This window comes from Sturnira hondurensis, unplaced genomic scaffold, assembly GCF_014824575.4.
Source record: "Sturnira hondurensis isolate 20B ecotype Veracruz unplaced genomic scaffold, ASM1482457v3 Scaffold0010173, whole genome shotgun sequence".
Lineage (NCBI taxonomy): Eukaryota > Metazoa > Chordata > Mammalia > Chiroptera > Phyllostomidae > Sturnira > Sturnira hondurensis.
The window spans coordinates 337,032-359,055 of record NW_028082804.1 but is presented as its reverse complement, the minus strand read 5'-3'; the positions used below and the strand labels follow the sequence as shown (position 1 = coordinate 359,055).

Genomic DNA, 22,024 nt, shown 5'->3' with positions numbered 1-22,024 from the left:
TCATTCAGTAGTTTCTCATCATCTACAGGATAAAATTCAAATCAGTCTACTGAGTTGATATTCAAGGCCTAGTATAATCTGGCAGCAGGCTCACCTCCCACCTCACAAACTAGCATAACTGCTAATATGTAGTCCCTAAAGATACCACGTAATCTCACTCAGCTAACCTTCTCATATGCTGTCCCTCTCCACTCCTCTTCCATCATCCACATAACCTTTCTTGTAAAGTTCCCTGACTACCCAACACTGAGTTGATAAGTTTGTCTGTTACCTTTGTACCTTCTATATATCATCATTAGTGAACACAGTTCACTGAATAAGTTACCTTTTCTTACCACTTTAAGATGCTAGAAACTATAAGATGCACCATTATTTCATGCACCACTATGAAAAAAACATGCTGCCAATTAAACTCTGCCACACCACTAATATTAGAAATATTCTGTTCTTCAAGTACGGTGAAAAAATGTTTTAAAAAATAAATGCAGTACGGTGTCTATTTACTTGACCAATTCACCTACAAGACTGACAGCTTTTTAAAAAAGATTTTATTTATTTATTTTTAGAGAGAGAGGAAGGAAGGGAGAAAGAGGAGAGAAACATCAATGCGTGGTTGCCTCTGGCATGCCCTCAACTGGAAACCTGGCCTGCAACCCAGGCACATGCCCTGAGTAGGAATCAAACCAGTGACCCTTTTCACAAGCTGGGACTCAATTCACTGAGCCACACCAGCCAGGGAAGACACTGACAGCTTCTTAAAGTCAGAGGCACATAGCAAGCGCTCATTTTTTTCTTGTTAAAACAAAAAATCTAACACATCAGTTTTTTATCATGTTTTAATAAATATGGTATCCTGAACATGGTTGAATTTTGAGTAAGACGCTTGATTCTTTGAATTTTGCATCTGCTTAGTTTCCCATTTTTCCTGTACCTTGTTTTGTAAACATCAGGCACCAAGGAACCTGAAATAGGAGGGTGGCAAAGGGAAGGAGAGGGCTTAAAAAACAAAACCTTGGAAGTCTGGATATTTAAGAACTAGAATGGATTCTACTGGTTAAAAACCCTCACGGGCTTGATCCCTTTTCCACTATAAATGCTTTCGTTACCATGTTTTTGAAGATTTTTATGTTTTTCCTCACAGTAAATGGCTTCCAAGTTTAAGAGAGATGATTTCTCTGGCAAAGCACAAAGCAATGATGGCAATCTTCTGGTCTTAAAACATTCCAATAGGATACAGAATGACTTTAACTGGAGGTAGAGAGGCGTGTCTGTGTATGGACAACGGTGACCCAACTCATGGGGAAGATGATTTTGAGAAAATTTAAAGGACTGAGACATAGGGGTGCAAAAGTGATAAAACTAACAATTTGGGCTGGTAGTATACTGTTTATTTTTATTATGCTAAGGAATTTTAAGTAGAGCAAGTACCATTAAAGATGACTGCAAGAATAAGGAGTAAGCCCAGAAACCAGTTAAAGTATAGAAATCTGAATAAATTATGCATTGTGCCTAAAGCTAAAGATCAGTGTCTAATGTGGTCAGAAGTTAAAATTTAAGTCACAAAGATTTTTTTATAAGTACATGAGTTAAAAATACATTCTACTAAGTTAATTACAAAAAAAATTAGGTGGGAGGTTTGGCTGCTTTTCATAGCAGATCCTTTGGAAAATGTGACCCACTATATAGCTCAAGCACAAAATCATATATACTTAATTTTGTGAGTTTTTAAAATACTTTTTATGTGAAATAGCATTATTTCACATAAAAAGTGAAATGAAAACATAGCAAATAAAAAATAAGATGTTTATTCTGAATATCTAAACCATACATGAATATGTAGTTATATGTTTGAAAAATGATTTATGAAAAACAATCAAAACCTCTTTTTTGAATAGTAAAGGTTTTTACTGAAATGCCTTTTCTTCATCCCAGAGATTCTTGCTCCCCATTTTCTAGAAAGTTATGTAATTCTGGACTTGTTACTTAACCTTTTTTGTACCTCATTTTCTTCAGTAAAATGGGGATAGCAGTACCAACTCCTATGGCTCTTACGGATTAACTGAGTTAATGAAGGTATTAAATGCAACAAATGAGAAGAATCTGGAGTAGGTCTTGGTACACAGTATACACTCGATAAATGTTAGCTGCTGACATTACTGTATCCATTTCTACCTAACTCTATTAATTGATTCTTTGTAAGGAAATACTCAGTCTAGGTCCTTGAATCAGTGACCCTGAAGGGCAAAAGAGTCAACAGCCTCCAGGTCACAAAGGCACACAGATCCAGTTGTTCTGTCAGGATCACATCTTCACACAGGGCAGAGGTAAATCATGAAGATCCGCTTGGCTTTCTCCAAAGTGAAATGGGAGATGGGAGACGACTCATGTTCACATTTGAGAGATCAAGACTGAGGATAGAATAGGGAAGGAGGCGGTGAAGGTCAGCCTATCAAGCTACTCTCAAAACACTAAGAACTTTGAAAACAGCATTTTTATCCCCTGCCAATAAAATGCCATCCTCTTCAGGGACAGCAACCTTACCAGACACAATAAAAAGAGCAACTTTGGTGCTGGCTCCTCATTCTCCAACTCACCAAACAGAAGCACAAAACAAGAATCATACACACCTGTGTTCCCTGTAGGTCTCTCACAAAAACCAAGGCTCTGACTCGGTAGAGTTACAACGGGGCCTGGCAGTCTGCAATCCTAAAAAGATGGCAGGTGATGCTGAACTGCTGCTCCGCGAACCACACTCTGAGAGCTGGTGCAGCATTATCTCCTTCAACCCTCACAACCACCCCAGTGGCCAGTGTGGGGAGGGACAAACTTTCCCTCCCCCTAACAGTTCTTTTGGCTGGTCTAACAATCAAGTAGACAGGACACAGATTAGGAGAACAGTTAATAGTTTAATACATACATATGTACGGGATCCCTGCAGACACGAGAGTCAGAGACCCCACATGCACTAGGGGTTCAGAGACAGAAAGGTGTACCCAGATCTGTAAGACATTCTAAGCTAGGGCTGAGCTAATGACATTCTAAGCCCCCTGAGATAACTTCGGGGGCTTCGAAGGGTCCTTGCAGGATGATAACAAGACAGCAGTTGTTTAGTATGAGGGGGAACCCTAAAAACTGAGAATTTCTTTAAAATGGATATTTATTCTTACACGTTTAAACTTCAGTCACCTTCCAAGTACCCTCCATTTGATGGGATACACCTAATGGTGACTTTTTTCCACTGCTGAACACAATTTTGAACTCATTGATTTTGATGCCTTGAAGTGCTTGTGCCGTTTTTCATTTCACCTCTTCCACACGAGCAAAACGTTTCCCTTTGGGGACTTGTTTCAGGGGGGGGAAGAAACAAAAAGTCTTTTGAGGCCAGATGCGGTGAATAGGGAGGGTGGGACACAGGGGTCATGCTGTTTTGGGTCAAAAACGGAACACTCAGTGTGGTGTGGGCAGCTGTGCTCCCAAATCACCCATCATAAAATGAGCAAATGAGGTGAGTTAAAAAAACCCTCACTGAAGCCAAATGCAGCCTCTCACAACACCACCAGCTGGTATACTGATAATGATGGGAGGGAACCTACAGTACAACGGCCCGCCCTCCAGAAGGTAACTCTGGGTTTCCTTGGGTCACCCCTCCTGAATACAAGTCTGCTGTGTCAAAAAAGGTGGGTCAAAAAGAGATTATTGCTGACAGTCTCGTGTTATGGCCAAGGTCCCTAATTCTTCTGGGTAGTTAAAGGGAGGGGAAGAAGTTGCTCTTGAGCCTGAAGCTAAAACTGACATTAGCTCGAAATAAGCCGCATACTACTGAGCCACGTCTTGGGGTGCCTGCTTCTGAACCCCCACACTAGGAACTATCCTCTCATAACCCAGGAGCCTGAGTTAGTTAAAGTGAAGTCACCTGCCCAAGGCCAAAGCGCCCCGGGAATGGCGAGGCTGGTGTTACGCTCAGGTCCCTCCAACTCCCTGGCTCCGGTCTCTTTCTTCCACACCACAGCCTACCCAAGCAAAGCGTCCGTGAATTACTGGCGTTCGTTCCTAAATCAATCCCGAGCACTGCCGCGCAGGAGTAACTTGCAGAACCCACGGTCAACCAACAGGCAGGAGCTGCTGAAGGGTGCGCGGCAGCGCTCGCGCTGAGCGCGGTCGGGGGTGTCCGTCCTGAGCGGCCGCCACGCAGGCCATCCCACCATCTCCCGCGCTCGCTGAGCCATCTACGGGGCGATGCGGAAACCCCGCGTCCAGGCTCGCAAACTGCAGGGAACTCCCAAGTTTAAACTCGCGCGCACACCCGATCAGCCAAGGTATGGAGACTCTGGAGTGGCGACCCTGCGGCTGCTCACTGCGGCGGGGACGGACGGAGCTTCACTCCCCGCCGCGGGACCGGCGCGCTTTCTCCAAAGGCGCTCTTCTAGGGCCGAGGCTGGAAGGAGCCACAAGCGGCGGCGACTCCGGGAGCCAGAGGCACTAAGCACGCCCGGTGGGCGCCAGCGGTCTACAGAGCGCTGGGCGGGGATGGGCCAGGAGGAGGGAGGCCAGTGACGGGGAGACCGGAAGGGGCCGCCGCCGAGATGGGTGAGGAGGGTAGGGGGCGGCGGGTACAAACCCCACACAGAAACGGCGCGCTCACTCACCTCCCCCGTACACGCCGCCGCTCATGGCTGCTTGTGGGCGTGGCTTCCAAGCTGAAGGCTACGGGACGACGTGAAGGCAACAACGGTGACCGGGGGCCCTGACAAGCGGCAGTCTCTTACCCTCCGAACTTCCACTGTTAGCCCCCCTTAGGCAACAAAGCGGTGCCCCCACACCCGGTGCGCAGTCACACTTGCTGCTCTCTCTTTTCAGCCAATCACGAGAGGTCCGGCTATTCTTTAGCCAATCATAACTGGGTTCTGGGGCATCCTGCGGCGGTACTGTCATATTAGCCAATCAAAGACAGCTATAGGAGCGGGGCTAGTGATAGGGACAAAAGGAGGGAAGGAATTGGACCTTGGAGCTGAAGGGGGCGGAGCTATTCAGAGTAGGCGGGGGATTGCGGCGGTGGTAGCGTGACTTGGAGGAGGGGAGGTGTTGGCGGAGGTTTTAGGGGGCTGCTGGTGAGCCCAGAGAAACCGTGGGAAGTCGCTAGAGCCAGGTGAACTTCTGGAAACGTCTGGCGATTAGGAGAAGATGTTTCCAAGCTTGATTCCGGCTTTGGTGTGTGGGGAATGCAGATTATTTTCCCCCCTCAGAAAAAGCATTTTCAACTCACCTTTATACGTTGGGCTAAGGGAATCAGTAAATCAAGTATTATCCCAATCAAATTTAGGTAGCACTTTAAAAATTATTTTTCAAAGTGTTATCAATCTCTTCTCTCATGTGAGATAGATACAGAACAATGTAATCAGTCCTCATCCAGGCAAGTACCTGAATCTAAATACATTCCAACTGTCTATCTATTCTTTGTAGTCCCCTCGTTTTGCCAGCCCAGGCGACAACGCCGTTGTCTCTTCCCTGGATCACTGCAACTAGTTTTACAGCTTGGCCGCGTCGCCAAGGCAGCTTGATCTCTGAAAATCCAGTTCTGTCCCACAAGTCCAACTCAAGCCCTAGAAGCAAACAACGACAAAAAGGAAAAAAATAAATAACCTTTAAGATCTGTTGAAATCCTTGTAGTAGATATCAGTTCTTAACGTAGTTTGTGTAGAGTCTAGACATATAGGGACTTGAGGAACATTTGAACAAAGCTCCTATTTAGTATCAGTGCCAGCGGTGTAGAAGTGATTGATAGCAGGGTGGGGGACGAGTGAAAACCTCTCCCACTCACTTGACAGTATAACCACCAAATATCTGATCATTTAGATGGAAACCACCACTAACCCAATGAGATAATACAGAAGACAGCCCAGGGTGAAATTCAACAAGCTTTCTGTTTTTCTATGGCCTGAAAGCTAAGAATGACTTCCATTTCTCTTATGGTTTTTAAAAATACTTTTAATAATATTTTGTGTTAGGTAAAAAGTATATGAAATTCATATTTCAGTGACCAAAAACTAAGTTTCGTTGAACGCACCAAGTTTATTTGCTTTTGAGGGGGGACCCTAAAAAAACAATTTATTTATTAAAAATTATGTATTTAGCCCTGGCTGGTGTAGCTCAGTGGATTGAACACGGACCTGTGAAGCAAAGGGTCGCCGGTTGGGTTCCCAGTGAGGGCACATGCCTGGGTTGCAGGCCAGGTCCCCAGTGGGGGCCACTTGAGAGGCAACCACACATTGATGTTTCTCTCCCACTCTTTCTCCTTCCCTTCCCCTCTCTCTAAAAATAAACAAAATAAAATTTTTTAAATTATGTATTTATTTTTACGTGTTTAAACTTCAGTCACCTTCCAAGTATTCTCCATTAGATGGAACACACCTATTGAGACTTTTCCCACTGTTCAGAACAATTTTTGAGCTCATCAATTTTGATACTTTTTAGTGCTTCTACTGTTTTTTGTTTCACCTCTTCCACGTTGCCAAAACTTTTCCTTTTAAGGACTTTTTTCATATAGGGACACAACAAAAAAGTCCTTTGGTGGCAGATCAGGTAAGTAGGGAGGGTGAGACACAAGGGTTATGCCCTTTTTGGTCAAAAACTGCTGAACACTCAGTGTGGTGTGGGTAAGTCACCCATCATGAAATGACAAATGTATTGAAAGAGTCTTCAAAAGAAAAAAAATTCTCCGACGCTAAATGCACCCTCTCACAATAACACCAGCTGGTACACTGATACAGATGGGTTCCTAGAACACTCACCTAGCAGGGGAGTTCTGTACTACAAGGGCCTGACCTCTAGAAGATCATTCTGGTTTTTGAGGGTTCCTCCTCCTATGGCTGCTTTCGCTCTGTAAGGGCAGAGTTGAGTAATTAAGAGAGAGACTCTGTGGACAACTAAACTGGGAAACATATTTACTGAGACCCATTTATACAAAGAGCATACTGACCCCTGAGATAATAATGCGTGTAACATATCTAGCACAGTTCCCCTAAGTATTTTAAAATGTTAGCTTATGCCACCTTAATACAGCTGTCTTGTGGATACTGTTAAAGCAAGTCAATCAATGAAATATGAAGATCTAATTAACTTTATTAAATGATTTATGAATCAATCTCCAAGGAGTTGTACAAAATGGAAGGATTATACACAAGGGTAGGGCAAGGTTACTATTGAGAAAAGAAAACAAAGGGTTATTTTTTTAGCTGGGACATCTTTTCTTTGGGAGAAAAGAAGGGAAAGGGATTTTGTTATGCAAAATTTCTCTTTCTATAGAGGATGTAGAGGGCCTATGTGATAGATTACCTTGTAGAGCTTGACCAGAAAATTCCATACTAGGTAATAAAGATTATGTTTCTGGGAGAGGTTGAAGCTACAATTAGATCAGGTATTAGGTCTAGGTTTTGTATTTTGGACTTTTAGCAGGTAAAAAAATTAACATATTACTGTCACTTTTACCTACCAGTCTGTAGCCATATTGATCCTTGGTGTGGCATGACATCTTTGCATAATCTTTGGCATTCACAGGTCATAGTTCCAGGTTTCATAATCCTTAAATTGGTTATTTTTGTTAATGTAAAATCATAATTCATGAATTGATCATTCTTGTTGATATTAAGAAACACCCAAACCTGTAGAGACTTTATAAGTCTTTATAAAGTTTTACAAAGACTTTATTTTAGCCAAACTGTTGGCATTGCTAGGAAGCAAGATCTTAAATTCTCTGGAGAATGAATTTTGTGGTTTCTTTTTTGCATTTGGAATAAAGGAGGAAAGGTAAGAAAGATTACCTGAAGGTGAGAGGAAGCAAGGCAACAATTGGATTATAGGATAGTTAAGATTGTGTGCTCTCCTGAAGGTTGGTTATACTACTTAGGAGCCTGAAGAAAAGACACTTCAAAGGTGTATTATTAACCTAGATGCACAGAAGCAATGGACAGGGGGTGCTAAAGGCAAAGACAAACCTTTTACAAAAGAAGTTGTATGCCAGCCCTGGCAGGTGCTCGGTAGGACAGAGCATCATCCTCTTGTGCCGTGTTGTGGTTCAATCTCTCTGGTCCAGGCACATACAATAAGGAACCAATGGATGCATGAATAACTGGAACCACAAACTGGTGTTTCTCTCTCTCTCTCTAATTCAATAAATAAAATAAAATAAGAACAGATGTTTTTACTACTTCCAAGAATTGGGTGGCCTCTTAAACATCGAACGTTGATCCATTCATCTAAATCCTGTTTTTGAAGCATTGAAAGACCAATTTAATTGCTGTCTCTTCATTCTAATTTAAACATTTTTTAATTGTTGATTTTAGAGTGAGAGAAGAGGGAGAGAGAGAAACACTGATTTTTGCTGTTCAGCTTATTTTTGCATTCATCGGTAGAGTCTTGTATAGGCCCTGACTGGGGATCAAACCCACAGTCTTGGCATATTGGGATGATGCTCTGACCAACTCAGTTATCTGCCCAGGGCTCATTCTGCCTAATTTTATAACTGACTTTTTCTAACTGTGCACACAAAAATAAAAATTGTTTGGGATATTTGTGGCTATTTTGGTTCCACATAAATTTTAGGATTACTTGTCCTAGTTGGGAGAAGAATGACACTGGTATTTTGATGGGTTTATATTGAATCTATAGATTGCTTTGGCAGTATGGTCATTTGAATGATATAGTCTTTCCAAAGCAAGAGCGCAATATATCCTTCCATTTATTTGTGTCCTCTTCACTTTTTTCTTCAATGTCTGACAGTGTTCAAAGTATAGATGTTTCAACCGCTTGGTTAAATTTATCCCTAGGTATTTTGTTCTTTTTAAAATTTTTTAATTTATTTTTAGAGAGAGGAGTAGAGAGGGAGAGAGGGAAAAAACATCAATGTGTGAGAGAAATATTGATCAGTTCAGTCTGGTTGGTTACTTCTCGCACACCCCCAAGCTGGAAACTTCCCTGCAACCCAAGCATGTGCCCTGACCAGGAATCATACCAGCGACCTTTCAGTTTGCTGCACAGTGCCCAACCCGTTGAGCCACACCAGTCAGGGTGGTATTTTATTCTTTTTAATGCCATTGCAGATGACATTGTTTTCTTAATTCCCCCTTCTGATTGTTCATTATTAATGTATAGGAATGCAGTGGGTTTTTGTATATTAGTTTTATATCCTGCTACTTTACTAAATTTTTATTAACTCTATTAACTTTTGGTGGATTCTTTAGGGTTTTTCTGTGGATACTATGTCTTCTGCAAATACTGAGTTTTACTTCTTGGTTTCTGATTTGAGTGCCTTTTATTCTTTTTATTGATTGTTAAGCTATGACTTCCATTACTATATTAAAAAGTAATAGTCAAAGTGAGCATCTTTGTCTTGTTCTTGATCTTAGAGGAAAAACTTTTAGCTTTTCACCATGGAGTATGATGTAGCTGTGGGCTTGTCACTTATAGTCTTTATCAAGCTGAGGTGAGTTCCTTCTATACCCACTGTAAGAGTTTTTATCATAAATGGATTATTGATTTTCTCTAATGCTTTTTTTGCATCTATTGAGATAATCATATGGTTTTTACCCTTGGTATTACTGATATGATGAATCACATTGTTTTGTGAATGTGGAATATGGTAAATATTAAAGGCACAGGGGTTATGCCCTTTGCCCATTTAATATGGTAAATATTAAAGGCACTCACTATGGTAAATTTTTAATGCTCACTGGAGGACATTTACTAATTCTGTTTATTGATTTGAGAGATATAGATTGGTTGTCTCCCATTCACACCCTGACCAGGATCTAACTCTCAACCCAAGTATGTGCCCTGACCAGGAACCGAACCTGCAACCACTGGGTGCACAGAATCGGGTTCCAATCAACTGAACCACATGGCTAGGGCTAAATGATAGCTTTGCTGGGTGGAGTAATCTTGGCTGTAGGTCCTTGCATTTCATCACTTTGAATATTTCTTGCCAATCCATTCTGGCCTGCAAAACTTCTCTTGAAAAATCAAATGACAGTCTTATGTGAGCCCCCTCTTAGGTAACTAACTGCTCTTCTCTTACTACTTTTAAACTTTTGCATTTTAGTTATGATGTGTCTTGGGGTGGGCCTCTTTGGGTTTATCTTGTTTGGGACTCTTGGTGCTTCCTGACTTGCATGTGTACTTCCTTCTTCAAGTTGGGGAAGTTTTGCCATTATTTTTTTCAAATAGGTTTTCAATTTCTTGCTCTCTCTCTTCCCCTTCCTGCACCCCTATAGTGTTAATATTAGTACTCTTGAAGTTGTCCCAGAGACTTCTTATGCTATCCTCATTTTTAAAAATTCCTTTCTTTTTTACTGTCTGATTTGGTGTTTTTTGCTTCCTAACATTCCAAATCACTAATTTGACTTTTGGCTTCATCTACTCTACTGTTGACTTTCTGTAAATTATTCATTTTTGTTTGTATAGCCTTCGTTTCTGACTGGTGCTTTTTATGCTGTTGATGTCTTCACTAAGTGCCTTCAGCATCCTTATAATCAGTGTTTTGAATTCTACATCTAGTAGATTGCTTGTCTCCCTTTGGTTTTGTTCTTATTCTGGAGTTTTGTTCTGTTCTTTCATCGGGGATGTTTTGTCTCATTTTAGCAGCCTCCTGGTATTTCTATGTATTAGATAGAGCTGCTACATCTCCCAGGCTTCGGGTAATAGGTATTACGTAGGGCAGTGGCACAGCCTCCCCTTTCACTCAAGATGGGCCATTGAGGTGTTCCCTTTGTGTGGGCTGTGTATACCCTCCTCTTGTAGTTGAGCCTTGATTGGTGTTGGCAGGACAATGGGAGGGATTTAACCAGGCCAATGGGCTGCAAGGTCTGGCTATGACCACTGACCGCTGATCAGCTGTGCCAATGCCCTCCCTACAGAGTAGGACTTACTTCAGTGGGGCTTTGATGCTGAGTCCTCCCCTCAAGTGTGTTGCATGTGGAAGTGGTTGTGTGGTGGTGCTTCCAAGTGGTCTGAAGCTGTCCACTGGGTGTGCTGGTCCTGGGGCCTGCTGGGATATGCAGGCCAACTCAGCCACTGACTGTTTTGTCCAGGGTTACCTGACATAAGCTACAGAATGATGTGCTGGGGTTGGAGGTGCTCAGCCCAGACTGAACTGTGAACAAAAGCCATCTGCTACTAGTTCCAGGGCTGGAACCACATAGCAAGAGGTACAGGGCATGCCAAGGCCAGATGCTAGTTTGATTTTAGGAAAATCTAAAGCATGAGCCAAGACAGGCCATTCCTATGGAAAAGCCATAGGAAGCAGCTTGGGTAGGCCAGAAAGTTGGGTGGGGCAGGGCCACTGGAAATACTAGGGCTAGGTGAACAGTGTGAGCCAGGTTGATGGGAGTCTCAGATATGGCGACCTGCTGGCTCTGTGGTGGGAGGGGACTCATCAAAGGAACAATAGCCTCTGAAAGCACTTCTGTCTGGTATATAAAGGTAGATAGATCATTCTTTTACAGGCTCACAAGATCTGTTCCATCTTTTCATTCAGGGAGTATGAAGAATTGGTGCATGGTGACAGATACTTTTGATTTCAGATTTATCTTTGAGTTATAGGACAGTGATTATTTAAGTTTAATAATATACATGACACACCTAATACAGAGCCTGGCATGACTGAGACCTTTAAGTCATTGATTTAAAACATATTTTGATAGTATTGCATGACAGATAAATAGATTTGTGTACAAACTGCAGTTACGATTTTATTATTCTAGACTAAGATGTGAGAAACGAGCCTATATCCAAGCAAGGGAGAAGCAAATCTTCAGAAAAAGTTTCTAATATTTCTGAAGCTGAGAAGTCAAGTTTAGTTTAAGATGTTAGAAGTCTTTTTTTTTAACTTTTAAAAAATAGATTTACTTATTTGAGAGGGGAGAGGGAGAAAAGATGAGAACCACAGATGTGTGAGTGAAACATTCATTAGTTGGCTCCCCTTTGCATCTTGACCAGGGACTGAACCTGCAACCCAACCATGTCCCCCAACCTGGAATCCTTCGCTTTGCTAGGGGGCCCCCAACCGAGCCACACAGTCAGGGTTATTATTTATTGGTAAGTTTAAATCCTGGAGGGGTACAGCATTATATGAATTCTGTGTCCAATGGCCTTAGCGGGAACGTTGCTTTGGAATTTAGCACGAACCATGCCACTGTTTCCATGAGCACAAGTTACCTTTCCCCAGATGACTCTGGTTTTGTTTGGTTTACCACCAGGAGTCACTGTGTTGTTCTTTGCTTTGTACACATAAGCACATCTCTTTCCTAGAGAGAATTCAGTTTCATCTCGAGCATAAACACCTTCGATTTTAAGAAGAGCTGTGTGCTCCCTCTGGTTCCGGAGACCCTGGTTACAGCCAGCAAAAATGGCCTCGGACCACAGCCTTCCAGATGTATTTGTCGTTGCAGAAGTTCTGTTCCTGGCAGGCACCACAGGGTTCAAGATGGTGAAAAAGCAGATGTTGAAAGTCTGAATTTACCATTTTGCTTTTAAGTAAAAAGTCTGTATATGAAAGTACCTATAGAGTAAGTACTTTATAAGAAAATTGTGTTTCGACTCAACTACCAACCCTTTTAAGTGTTAATATGGCATGCTGATTTGGAAGTGGTCATGCTTGTAACAAATTTTAAAAAATCAGGTATATAAAGTTTAGGTTAAATTCACATTTTATAAATGATGACATATCTGAGCAGCCTTCAACATCACCTGTATCTCTGAGTGCGAAAGTAACATTAACTGCTATAGGAAAGGCCACCTAGTAATATTCTTACTACTACTGATAATAGGATATGAGGTGGTGTGGATACTGCTGTTAATAAATAGCGAGTACTTTCACTGAAAATACAGATAAATACATTTAGTATTTAAAATAGCAAGTCACGAGACAACAACAGTCCAAAGACGAATTTCTTAATGGCTAGCAATTTTAATTTAAATTAGCAAGCCTGAGGTAAAAAGCATAGGTAAATTTTATTTGTCAATAAAAGTCAGTTCTACCAATCCAATGGTAATTAATATACTAAGCAGAGTTGGAAAGCATTTGACTGGAAGCAAAATATTTAGAAAAAATAGACATTTATACAAAATTATAAAATGCTTATAATAAGAGTAAGTGCATTCCAAGGAAAGCACAACTTATTTTAATTTTTAGAGCCAGTTAAAACCTTGAAAAATTTAAGTGGAAGTTGAAATATGCAAAATGTATAAATATTCTACAAAAGATGGTCATTTCTTTCCTGAGTGTACTAAAGCTATGAAACGTAAGGAGACAGGAAGGTGGAGCAGTGGGAATACTTTTCAAGGGCATTTCCTTTCTACACACTGCTTCCCTCCTTCTTCGTATTCTTGTTTGGAAATCCACATCTGTTGAAAGGTGCCCTGTAAAATGGAAAGAAAAATTACGTATCTTTATTTTTACAATTCCTAATCTTTGAAGAACTCTTAAACCTCCTCCCCATAAATAGTATTCCATTACTCTCTTCTTATTTCTGCCCTCCTCTGGCACACACGGCATTATTGAGAGTTAGAAAGGATATTAAATCCTTCTATACCTGTTACACCATCATGAGGCTAGGAAAAAGTTGTGAAAGAAAGATGGAGGGTTTAGCTATGATGGGGCTTGGTGCCAATCTAAGGCCGCAATATAAACTGTTGGAAGGCTTGAACTTAGTACAGAACTGAAAAGATGTTCTAGGACTTGATTAATACTAACATGTAGAACTGAAAAGTGCTCATCAGAATGAGAATAAAATTTTGTAAGTACATATACAATACTACTCTAGCACTTTACCAAATAAACATAGAAAAGAAAGGAGGAAAGTGGTTGGAGGAGGAAGGAACCTGAGATACATTAATAATACAACATGTAAGTAGGAGAAATCCATTCCCTATGATTAACTCAACTCAAGTAAATTCATACATAGTATCTTGTTTTGATCAAAGATCTGCTAAGCACTGACACGTGTGGCTCAGTTGGTTGGGCTTCGTCCCACAAAGCTAAAGGTCACCATGGGGCACCTGTCTGGACTGCCTGCTCCCCAGGTGGGGTGTGTGCAAGAGGCAATCAATTGATGTTTCTCTCCCTCCCTCATAAATAAATAACATAAATAAATAAAATCTTTTTTAAAAAAAGATCTGCTAAAACATTAGAAATAGATAAGAAATACATACATGGTCAGTTCCAAATATTTAATTGCTTAAGATGTATAGTGTAAGCACTTGGTGACATTTACTTCGGTTGCTCTGAGAAGGGAACATTCTCCAATATGGGGTGCAGAGGAGTACAGGGATTTTTTCTTCTGATTCAAGGCAGGAGCCAGTCTGAGCAACATGAAAACCAAGCACCATGACTCTACCATTTCCCCCAGGAACCAATTCCTGACTTCCTCCACCTCACCAACAGGCCAGGGAGCAACCACAACCTGAGAAGGAATGTTTCATTTTAAATATGCTGCACCTAAGGCCTGACCAGTGCCAATGAGGGTATCATTGGAAGAGGTGTGAATAAGTTTAACAGATTCCACCTGTCTGAGAGTGGAAATTCGAACTTAGGCTGACAAATACCCACTAATAAGGCAACAAAGCATTTTGTTAGATTAGAACATGTAGAACTGGTTCTATTAGGTTCTCCACTCACTGAACAGTTATAAAATGCAAAGGTACATGGTGTACTAGCATTTTTAGTCTTTGTAGTAAAGTTAGTATTTTCAGTGATGTATTTAGGTTAAATCATTCAGTAAGAATTGTTATTTTTCTTTTTTTAAAGATTATTTATTTATTTATCTTTAGAGGGGAAGGGAAGGAGAGAAATATCAATGTATGGTTGCCTCTCGTGAGTCTCCTGCTGGGAACTGGCCTGAAACCCAGGCATGTGCCCTGACTGGGAATCGAACTGTGATCGTGTGGTTCGCAGGCCCGTGCTCAATCCACTGAGCTACACCAGCCAGGGCAGAATTGTTATTTTTCAAAGTACTTTATCTACTCACCAGAGAAGCTAGAATGGAGCCACCAATCCATGAACTGAACCTCCGTTCCACTGTTGTATTATTTGCAATCAATTTCAACCGCATGCTCTAAAATCGAGAGGGAACAGTAAGTATTGTTAGTTACAACAGGTAACTAACATTACAACAGGTGACTCACATTAGGAAATTACAACAAGTGACTCACATTAGGAAATTCAGCTCGGAGAACTTTTTTTTTTAATTTAATTCTTGTTCAAGTAGTTTTCTGTCTTATATTCCCAGCCCTCCCCCCCCCAGTGCTCCCCACCTCCCTCCCATTTCCACCCCCCACCTTAGTTATTGTCCATGTGTCCTTTATACTTGTTCATGTGAGTCCGTCCCCTTTTCCCCTGTGATTCTCTCCCCTCTGGTCCCTGTCAGCCTGTTCCGTATTTGAGTGTCTTTGGTCATATTTTGCTTGCTTGTTTGTTTTGTTGTTTGGATTCCTGTTAACGGTGATATCATATGGCATTTGTCTTTCACTGCCTGGCTTATTTCGCTCAGCATAATGCTTTCCAGTTCCATCGATGATGTTGCAAAAGGTAAAAGCTCCTTCTTCTTTTCTGCAGCATAGAATTCCATTGTGTAAATGTACCATAGTTTTTTCATCCAGTCATTTACCGATGGGCATCTAGGTTGCTTCCAACTCTTGGCTGTCGTAAATTGTGCTGCTATGAACATTGGGGTGTGTAGGTTTTTTTGGATTGGTGCTTCAGGGTTCTTAGGATATAGTCCTTTTTTTTTTTTTAGGATATAGTCCTAACAGTGGAACTGCTGGGTCAAAAGGCACGTTCATTTTTAGTTTTCTTAGAAAAGTCCATACTGTTTTCCATAGTGGTTGTACCAGTCTACAATCCCACCAACAGTGAACTAGGGTCCCCTTTCCCCCACAACCTCTCCAGCACTTGTTTGTTTCTTTGTTTATGATAGCTATTCTGACTGGTGTAAAGTGGTATCTCATTGTGGTTTTAATTTGCATCTCTCTGGTAGCTAGCGATATCGCAGCTCAGAGAACTTCTGAATGACTGGTTGAAACACTGATTACACATGATTTTTTTTTTTGGTAAAAGCTAGGCTTATATTGGTATAGATGAAAGTAATGCACAGAAAGATTTTTATAAAGTGCTTTAACTATGGCTTTTAATGTATAATATTTAATAAGAAAATAAGTTATATAAACCTTGGACAACTGCATAGTAAAGAGTATGGCATTTACCTTTGATATCCTATAACCAATGGCAAACATAATTAGCACTACTATAAATCAGGTACAGTGGTAAATGCATCACATATTACTTCATTTCTTCCAACAATTATTATCTCAACCTGCAGCCCCCTTCAGTATTCCTCCTCAACTTTCTCTCTACTGCCTTTTTAGGCTTCATGCTATCCTATCCCTTCCTATCATAGTTTACTCCTCCACACCCCACATATTCTACTGTCTCCCACTTAGAAAACAGTGCAGACATCAGATCTCAGGCAAGTTTTTTATTCATACTGCTTTTCTTCCTCATCAGAATTCCTGTTTTGCAGTCACAGTCTCTTGATAACCATTGTTTTTGACCTGAGTGCTATCCCTCTTGTTTCTTCCCTTGACCTAGGAAATTGCTCCCGAGGATAGTTCTCAAATTATTGACACTTTTGTTATTCTAAATATGGACACATAGTGTGAGTTTTTCTACAGTGAAATAAATGTGTGGCAGGGTGAACTACATTATATGGTGGAAGGACGCTGGGGACAGGAGGTTTTTGTGGTTGGGGAACAGGCTGATACCTATTACAATGGAATTTCCCCCTTTTATTTCATTAATCTTTAATTGTGTCCTGATGAATAAGAATATTACCTGATTGGTCTTGATAGCCCATGTTTACATTCATTATTCTGGGACTTTGTAAAAAATGATTATATCTATAAATGATTATATCTATAACCAGACTATTATATCTAAAAAATTATTATATCTAAAAATGATTATATCTATAACCAGACTATAGCTCCAAGAATGGTGTAAATAGGGCTGGGAGTCAATACTGTGCCCCCATCAATTTTAAATGTCACAATTACAAAAATTTGGCATATGAAAAATACTTCTTTAGGTAAGAAACCAAAAAACTATCAAATATACCAATACTGTTAGGGTCTATGCAATGCCTAATAAGTTTTTTAAAACAAAATTAGTTTAGAATAATTTACAAGAAACTATGTGATAGAAGTTCAAAACTCTAAAGGTTAGACTGCTACTGTTATCAATGAACCATGTAAACTACCTTCTCCCCAAACCAGGTTCTTCTATTCTTTTAAAAGTTATCCCAGTATGCACAATGATCAGTGAAAATATATACATTTTTTCCCCTGGCTACATGGCTCAGTTGGTTGGAGCACTGTCCCTTACACCAAAAAGTTGCATGTTCAATTCCTGCTTGGGCACCTGCCTAGACTGAGGGTTTGATCTCCAGTCTGGGAGCATTCAGGAACCAATGAATCAATGTTTCTCTTTCTCTCTCTCTAAAATCAATTAAGATTTTATTACATTGGACTTCTGGTCAAGATGGCAGCATAGGTAAACTTGGCTTGCCTCCTTGCAAAATTATAGCTAAACTATAGAAAAATTATCACTCAAAGCCATCAGAAATCGAGTTGAATGGAAGTTCAACAACTACCAAATTAAAGAAACTATATCCATCCAGACTGGTAGGAGCGGGTAAGATGTGGAATGGGCTTGTACCACATCCAGGTGTGGTAGACAAGAATTTAGAAAGGATACTTGGGAGTGGGGAGTCCCAGCCCCACACCAATCCCCCCACCTTACCAGGGTCCCAGCCCCGCACCAGGGTTCCAGTGCCAGGAAGATTAAGTCCCCGTAACTTCTGGCTGCAAAAACCAGTGGGAATTGAATTGGTGGAAGAAACTGCTAGAGTCTCAAGCAGTTCCTCTTAAAGAACTCACACACAGATTTATTCAGACTTGCTCCCCCTGAGCTCTACCACCAGCGTAGCAGCTTGAAAGGTACAGTACAGTACATGGGGAAGAACTGAAGCCATCAAGGCAAGAACCAGGGAACAGCTTTCTCCCAGACAGAAAGACAGGCAGGGACCATTGTCCTTCTTCTGTAGCTTCTCCACAGAGCCACAGAGCCTGCAGGTGGGTACCACATCTGAGACTCCATCAACCTGGCTAACACAGTTTGCCCTGCCCTAAAGATCCCTGAGGCTCCATCCACCCAACTTGCGGGCCAACCCAAGCTGTTAACACTGGTTTTTCCATATGAATGGCTGGTCTTAGCTCATGCTTCACAATTTCCTAAATCTTCTTAAACAAACAACAGCTGGACTCACTGAGTCCCAGTACCTCTTGCTAAATGGCCCTAGGCCTGACATTAGCAGCACCCAGCCTAGGTTCACAGCTTGGCTTCACCTGCAACTTCCAAGCCCAGAACAAATGGCAGCCACCTGCAGATTGCTTTGTAGCTCAGGAAGAATGGCCCTGAGCCAAACACAGGTGGGGACTGACCTTGGCCTATACCACCTGGGAAACTCCAGAGCCTATAGACTCAGTGGACATCTACAGACCATGTTGGAGTACCACCACCCCACCCCTGCACAGCTGATTCACCATGGAAGGCAGAGGTTAGTGTTCTCTGGTCACAGCCAGTCTTTGAAGCTGACTGGTCTAGGTAAATCCCTCCCACTGACTTGCCAACAGCAATCAAAGTCCAACTATAGGAGGAGGGTGTACTCAGCCCACATGAAGGGCTCACCTTGAGTACCTAACTTGGGTGATAGGGGAGCCTGTGCCAGTAGACCCCACAGGATAATTACTACATCAGGCTACACTACCAAGATAGGGAGTCACAGGAGCTCTACCTAATACATAGAAACAAACATAGGAAGGCTACCAAAATGAGAAGACAAAGAAAACTCCAGAAAAATAACTAAACAAAATGGAGATAAGCAATGTATTAGGTACAGAGTTCAAAACACTGGTTATACAGATACTCGATGAACTCAGGACCTATACAGTATAAAAAAGATATAGTCAGAAATGAAGGATACATTAATTGAAATAAAAAACAATTTACAGGGAACCAACAGTGGAACTGATGAAGCTGAGAATCAAATCAATGATTTGGAATGTAAGGAAGCAGAAAAAACCAATCAGAACAAGAACAAGAAAAAAGAATACAAAAACATGAGGATAGTATAAGGAGCCTCTGGGACCACTTCAAGCATTTCAACATTTGCATGATAGCAGTACAAGAAGGAGAAGAGAAAGAGCAAGAAATTATACCTATTTGAAAAAAAATAATGAAAGAAAACGTCTTCAAATTTGGTGAATAAAACAGACATGCAAGTCCAGGAAGCATAGAAAGTCCCAAACGAGATGGACACAAAGAGGCCCACTTCAAGACTCATTATAATTAAAATGTCAAAGGTTAAAGATAAAGAATCTTAAAAGCAGCAAGAGAAAAGCAGTTAGTTACCTACAGGGAAGTTCCCACAAGACTATGAGCTGATTTCTCCAAAGAAACTTTGCAGGCTAGAAGGAATTAGCAACAAATATTCAAAGTCATGAAAAGCAGGGACATAAAGCCAGATTTGCTCTACCCAGCAAAACTACCATTTAGATATGAAGGTCAGATACAGAGCTTTCCAGACAAGAAAAAACTAAAGGAGTTCATATTTCCAAACCATTATTATATGAAATGTTAAAGAGACTTATTTTTTAAAGTTGCCAGATGGGAGGGGGATATGGGGAAAAAGGTGAAGAGGTGAGGGGATTAAGAAGTACAAACAAGTAGCTACACAATAACTATGGGGATGTAAAGTATAGTATGAGGAATGGAGTAGCCAAAGAATATATAAGCATGACCCATGGACATGAATAAGGGGGTACGGATGGCCTGAAAGAGTTGGGAGTGCTGGGTAGAAGGCGGGTAGGGGGAAATTGGGACAACTGTAATAGTGTAATCAATAAAATAGCCCTGGCTGGTGTAGCTCAGTCGATTGAGCCCAGGCCTGTGAACCAGAGGGTCATGGTTTGATTCCCAGTCAGGGCACATGCCTGGGTTGCAGGCTGGTTCCTAGCAGGGGATGCACGAGAGGCAACCATACATGGATATTTCTCTCCTTCTCTCCTTTCCTTCCCCTCTAAAGATAAATTAATTAATTAATTTTAAAAAATCAACAAAATATAATTTAATAAAATAAATTAAAACAAATCCTCAGGTGACAATTAATTTCTCTTTCTCTTTTTTTTGACAGAAGGGAAGGGAGGGAGAAAGAGAGGAAGAAAAACATCAATGTGAGAGAAAAACTTCAATTGGTTGCCTTCCATATGTGCCCTAACAGTGATCAAGCCTGCAACCTAGGCATGCGCCCTACCAGGAATAGCACCAGTGACCTTTGGCTTTGCTGAAACAACTGAGCCACACCGTCAGGGTACGCAGTAATCTTTTTACAACAAACCTTGGAGCTCTTCAGTACTCTGCCAAACTCGATCCTTTAAGTTTGCTCTTAATAAGTGGCAGGGTGTGGTTACATATTGTGTGAAGGGTACTGTGTCAACCAAAGGGATATACTGGAGTTATAATCCTTGGTACCTGTGAATGTGATCTAATTTAGAAATAGGGTCTATGCAAATGCAATTAAGAAATATTAGAGGAAGTCATACTGGAGGAGAGTGCACCTTTAATCCAATATGACTAGTGTTCTTTTAAGAAAAGGACAGACCCACGAGGGGATACTCCTATATGGCGTCCGAGACGGAGACTGAAGTGTGGCTGCCGTCCAAGAAACAACAAAGATCGGTGGCAAACCCTTGATGCTGGCAGGGAGGGTTCTCTTCTGTAGGTTTCAGAGAAAGCGTGGCTCTGCTAATACGAAGTACCAGACTTCCAGCTTCCAGAACCGAGAGAGAACACATTACTGTTGTTTCAAGCCACTGACTCTGGTATTTCAATACAGCAGAACTAGGAACTAATATACCGTCCATCTAATGAGTCATATCACTCTCCCCGCTTCTGCATGGATGACAAGCTGACTACTTGAGATGCTGCAATAGATCATCTTCCCTTCTTACTGTGCACATGGGGTTTCCCTCCACCTACAAATTCCTTCATAAATTACCAACCACTTAACTCCTACCCAAACAGCTTCTTCCCCAATGCTTGCTCCTCAGTGTTGCCAAGACCGCCTGGTTCATGACATACTGAACCACTTAGCACATTACAGCCATTATTTTTACCATGTCTATTCATTCCTGCAGACTGAGCACTTAGTGGGCAGGGATTATGTTTAAATCTCCAGGGCCTAGCACACTATAGGTACTGAAGTACAGAATCAATGAATAAAATGAGTTTCAAATGGTAACAAGAGTGACTAATACATGCCATCTAGGAAAATTTGATTAACGGTGGATATTAACTTTATTGAAATAATACTGCTCCAGGCACATAAAATATCATCAACTCACTGAAAAACAAACCTTATCTATAAAATTACAACAATGGCAAGGATACCTGTGACTGGAGAATACCACCCAAACTTACCGGGGGCGTTTTCTGAGAGAGCTCCCTGTTCAGCCTGTCAGTGAAGCTCTGTATTAGCGTGTTTCCTCCTGCCACTATCACACTGCCATAGAGACCCTAGGACGCAAACAAAAGCAAGGCAGTTCCAAGCGTTTCTAAGTTTTCAAACTCAACTACAAGTAAGGCCATGTCTGCCACTACAACATCCCTTTCTTTTTAAGTTGTTACACTTCTACACAGACCTAGTACTTAATCCGGTGGTCCCCGGTACTGGCTGCACATTCCACCCGCTTAGTCAGGGTTTAAAACACCAGTGACACCAGTTCAGTAAAACCTCCGGGGACGGGGTTTTGAGTTAGTTGTCTACAACTCTCTGGGTGATGGTAATATGCATTAAGGTATAAGGACAACTAACTTAAAGCAATAATTCTAAAATTCATCATACTTTTTGGCAGATAGCTG

The 22,024-nt window shown here is 41.3% G+C and overlaps 3 protein-coding genes across 4 annotated transcripts in view; all 3 read right to left on the bottom strand.

Annotated features, from left to right (window-relative positions):
- ACTL6A (actin like 6A) overlaps positions 1-4,829 on the bottom strand; it is a 35,649-nt gene extending 30,820 nt beyond the window's left edge. Inside the window, exon 1 of the mRNA XM_037058785.1 lies at positions 4,647-4,829. Within this exon, the coding sequence (XP_036914680.1) occupies positions 4,647-4,671 (25 nt within the window). The 5' untranslated portion in view covers positions 4,672-4,829. The remainder of the gene's footprint in view (positions 1-4,646) is intronic.
- A 7,091-nt stretch (positions 4,830-11,920) lies between these two features.
- Positions 11,921-12,765, bottom strand: LOC118995658 (60S ribosomal protein L35a-like). Its single transcript, XM_037058771.1, has 2 exons — positions 12,739-12,765; positions 11,921-12,501 (listed from the first exon to the last, which is right to left on the bottom strand). Exons 1-2 carry the CDS (start codon positions 12,763-12,765, stop codon positions 12,094-12,096), a joined length of 435 nt encoding a protein of 144 aa, XP_036914666.1. The 3' UTR covers positions 11,921-12,093.
- Positions 12,766-13,273: 508 nt separating this feature from the next.
- Positions 13,274-22,024, bottom strand: part of LOC118995667 (actin-like protein 6A) — a 30,714-nt gene continuing 21,963 nt past the window's right edge. For both annotated transcript variants that reach the window (XM_037058783.1, XM_037058782.1), the window contains exons 12-14: positions 21,584-21,679; positions 15,018-15,104; positions 13,274-13,410 (exon numbers count right to left, since the gene is read on the bottom strand). In XM_037058783.1, coding sequence (XP_036914678.1) covers positions 13,330-13,410; positions 15,018-15,104; positions 21,584-21,679 — 264 coding nt within the window. In that variant the 3' untranslated portion in view covers positions 13,274-13,329. The remainder of the gene's footprint in view (positions 13,411-15,017; positions 15,105-21,583; positions 21,680-22,024) is intronic.

Coding starts and splice junctions, on each gene's coding strand:
- LOC118995658 (XM_037058771.1), bottom strand. CDS start 12,765: ATGTTACTTTCGCACTCAGAGATACAG. Junction 12,502..12,738: donor TTTCGCACTCAGAGATACAG/GTGATGTTGAAG, acceptor TGGTAAATTCAG/ACTTTCAACATCTGCTTTTT.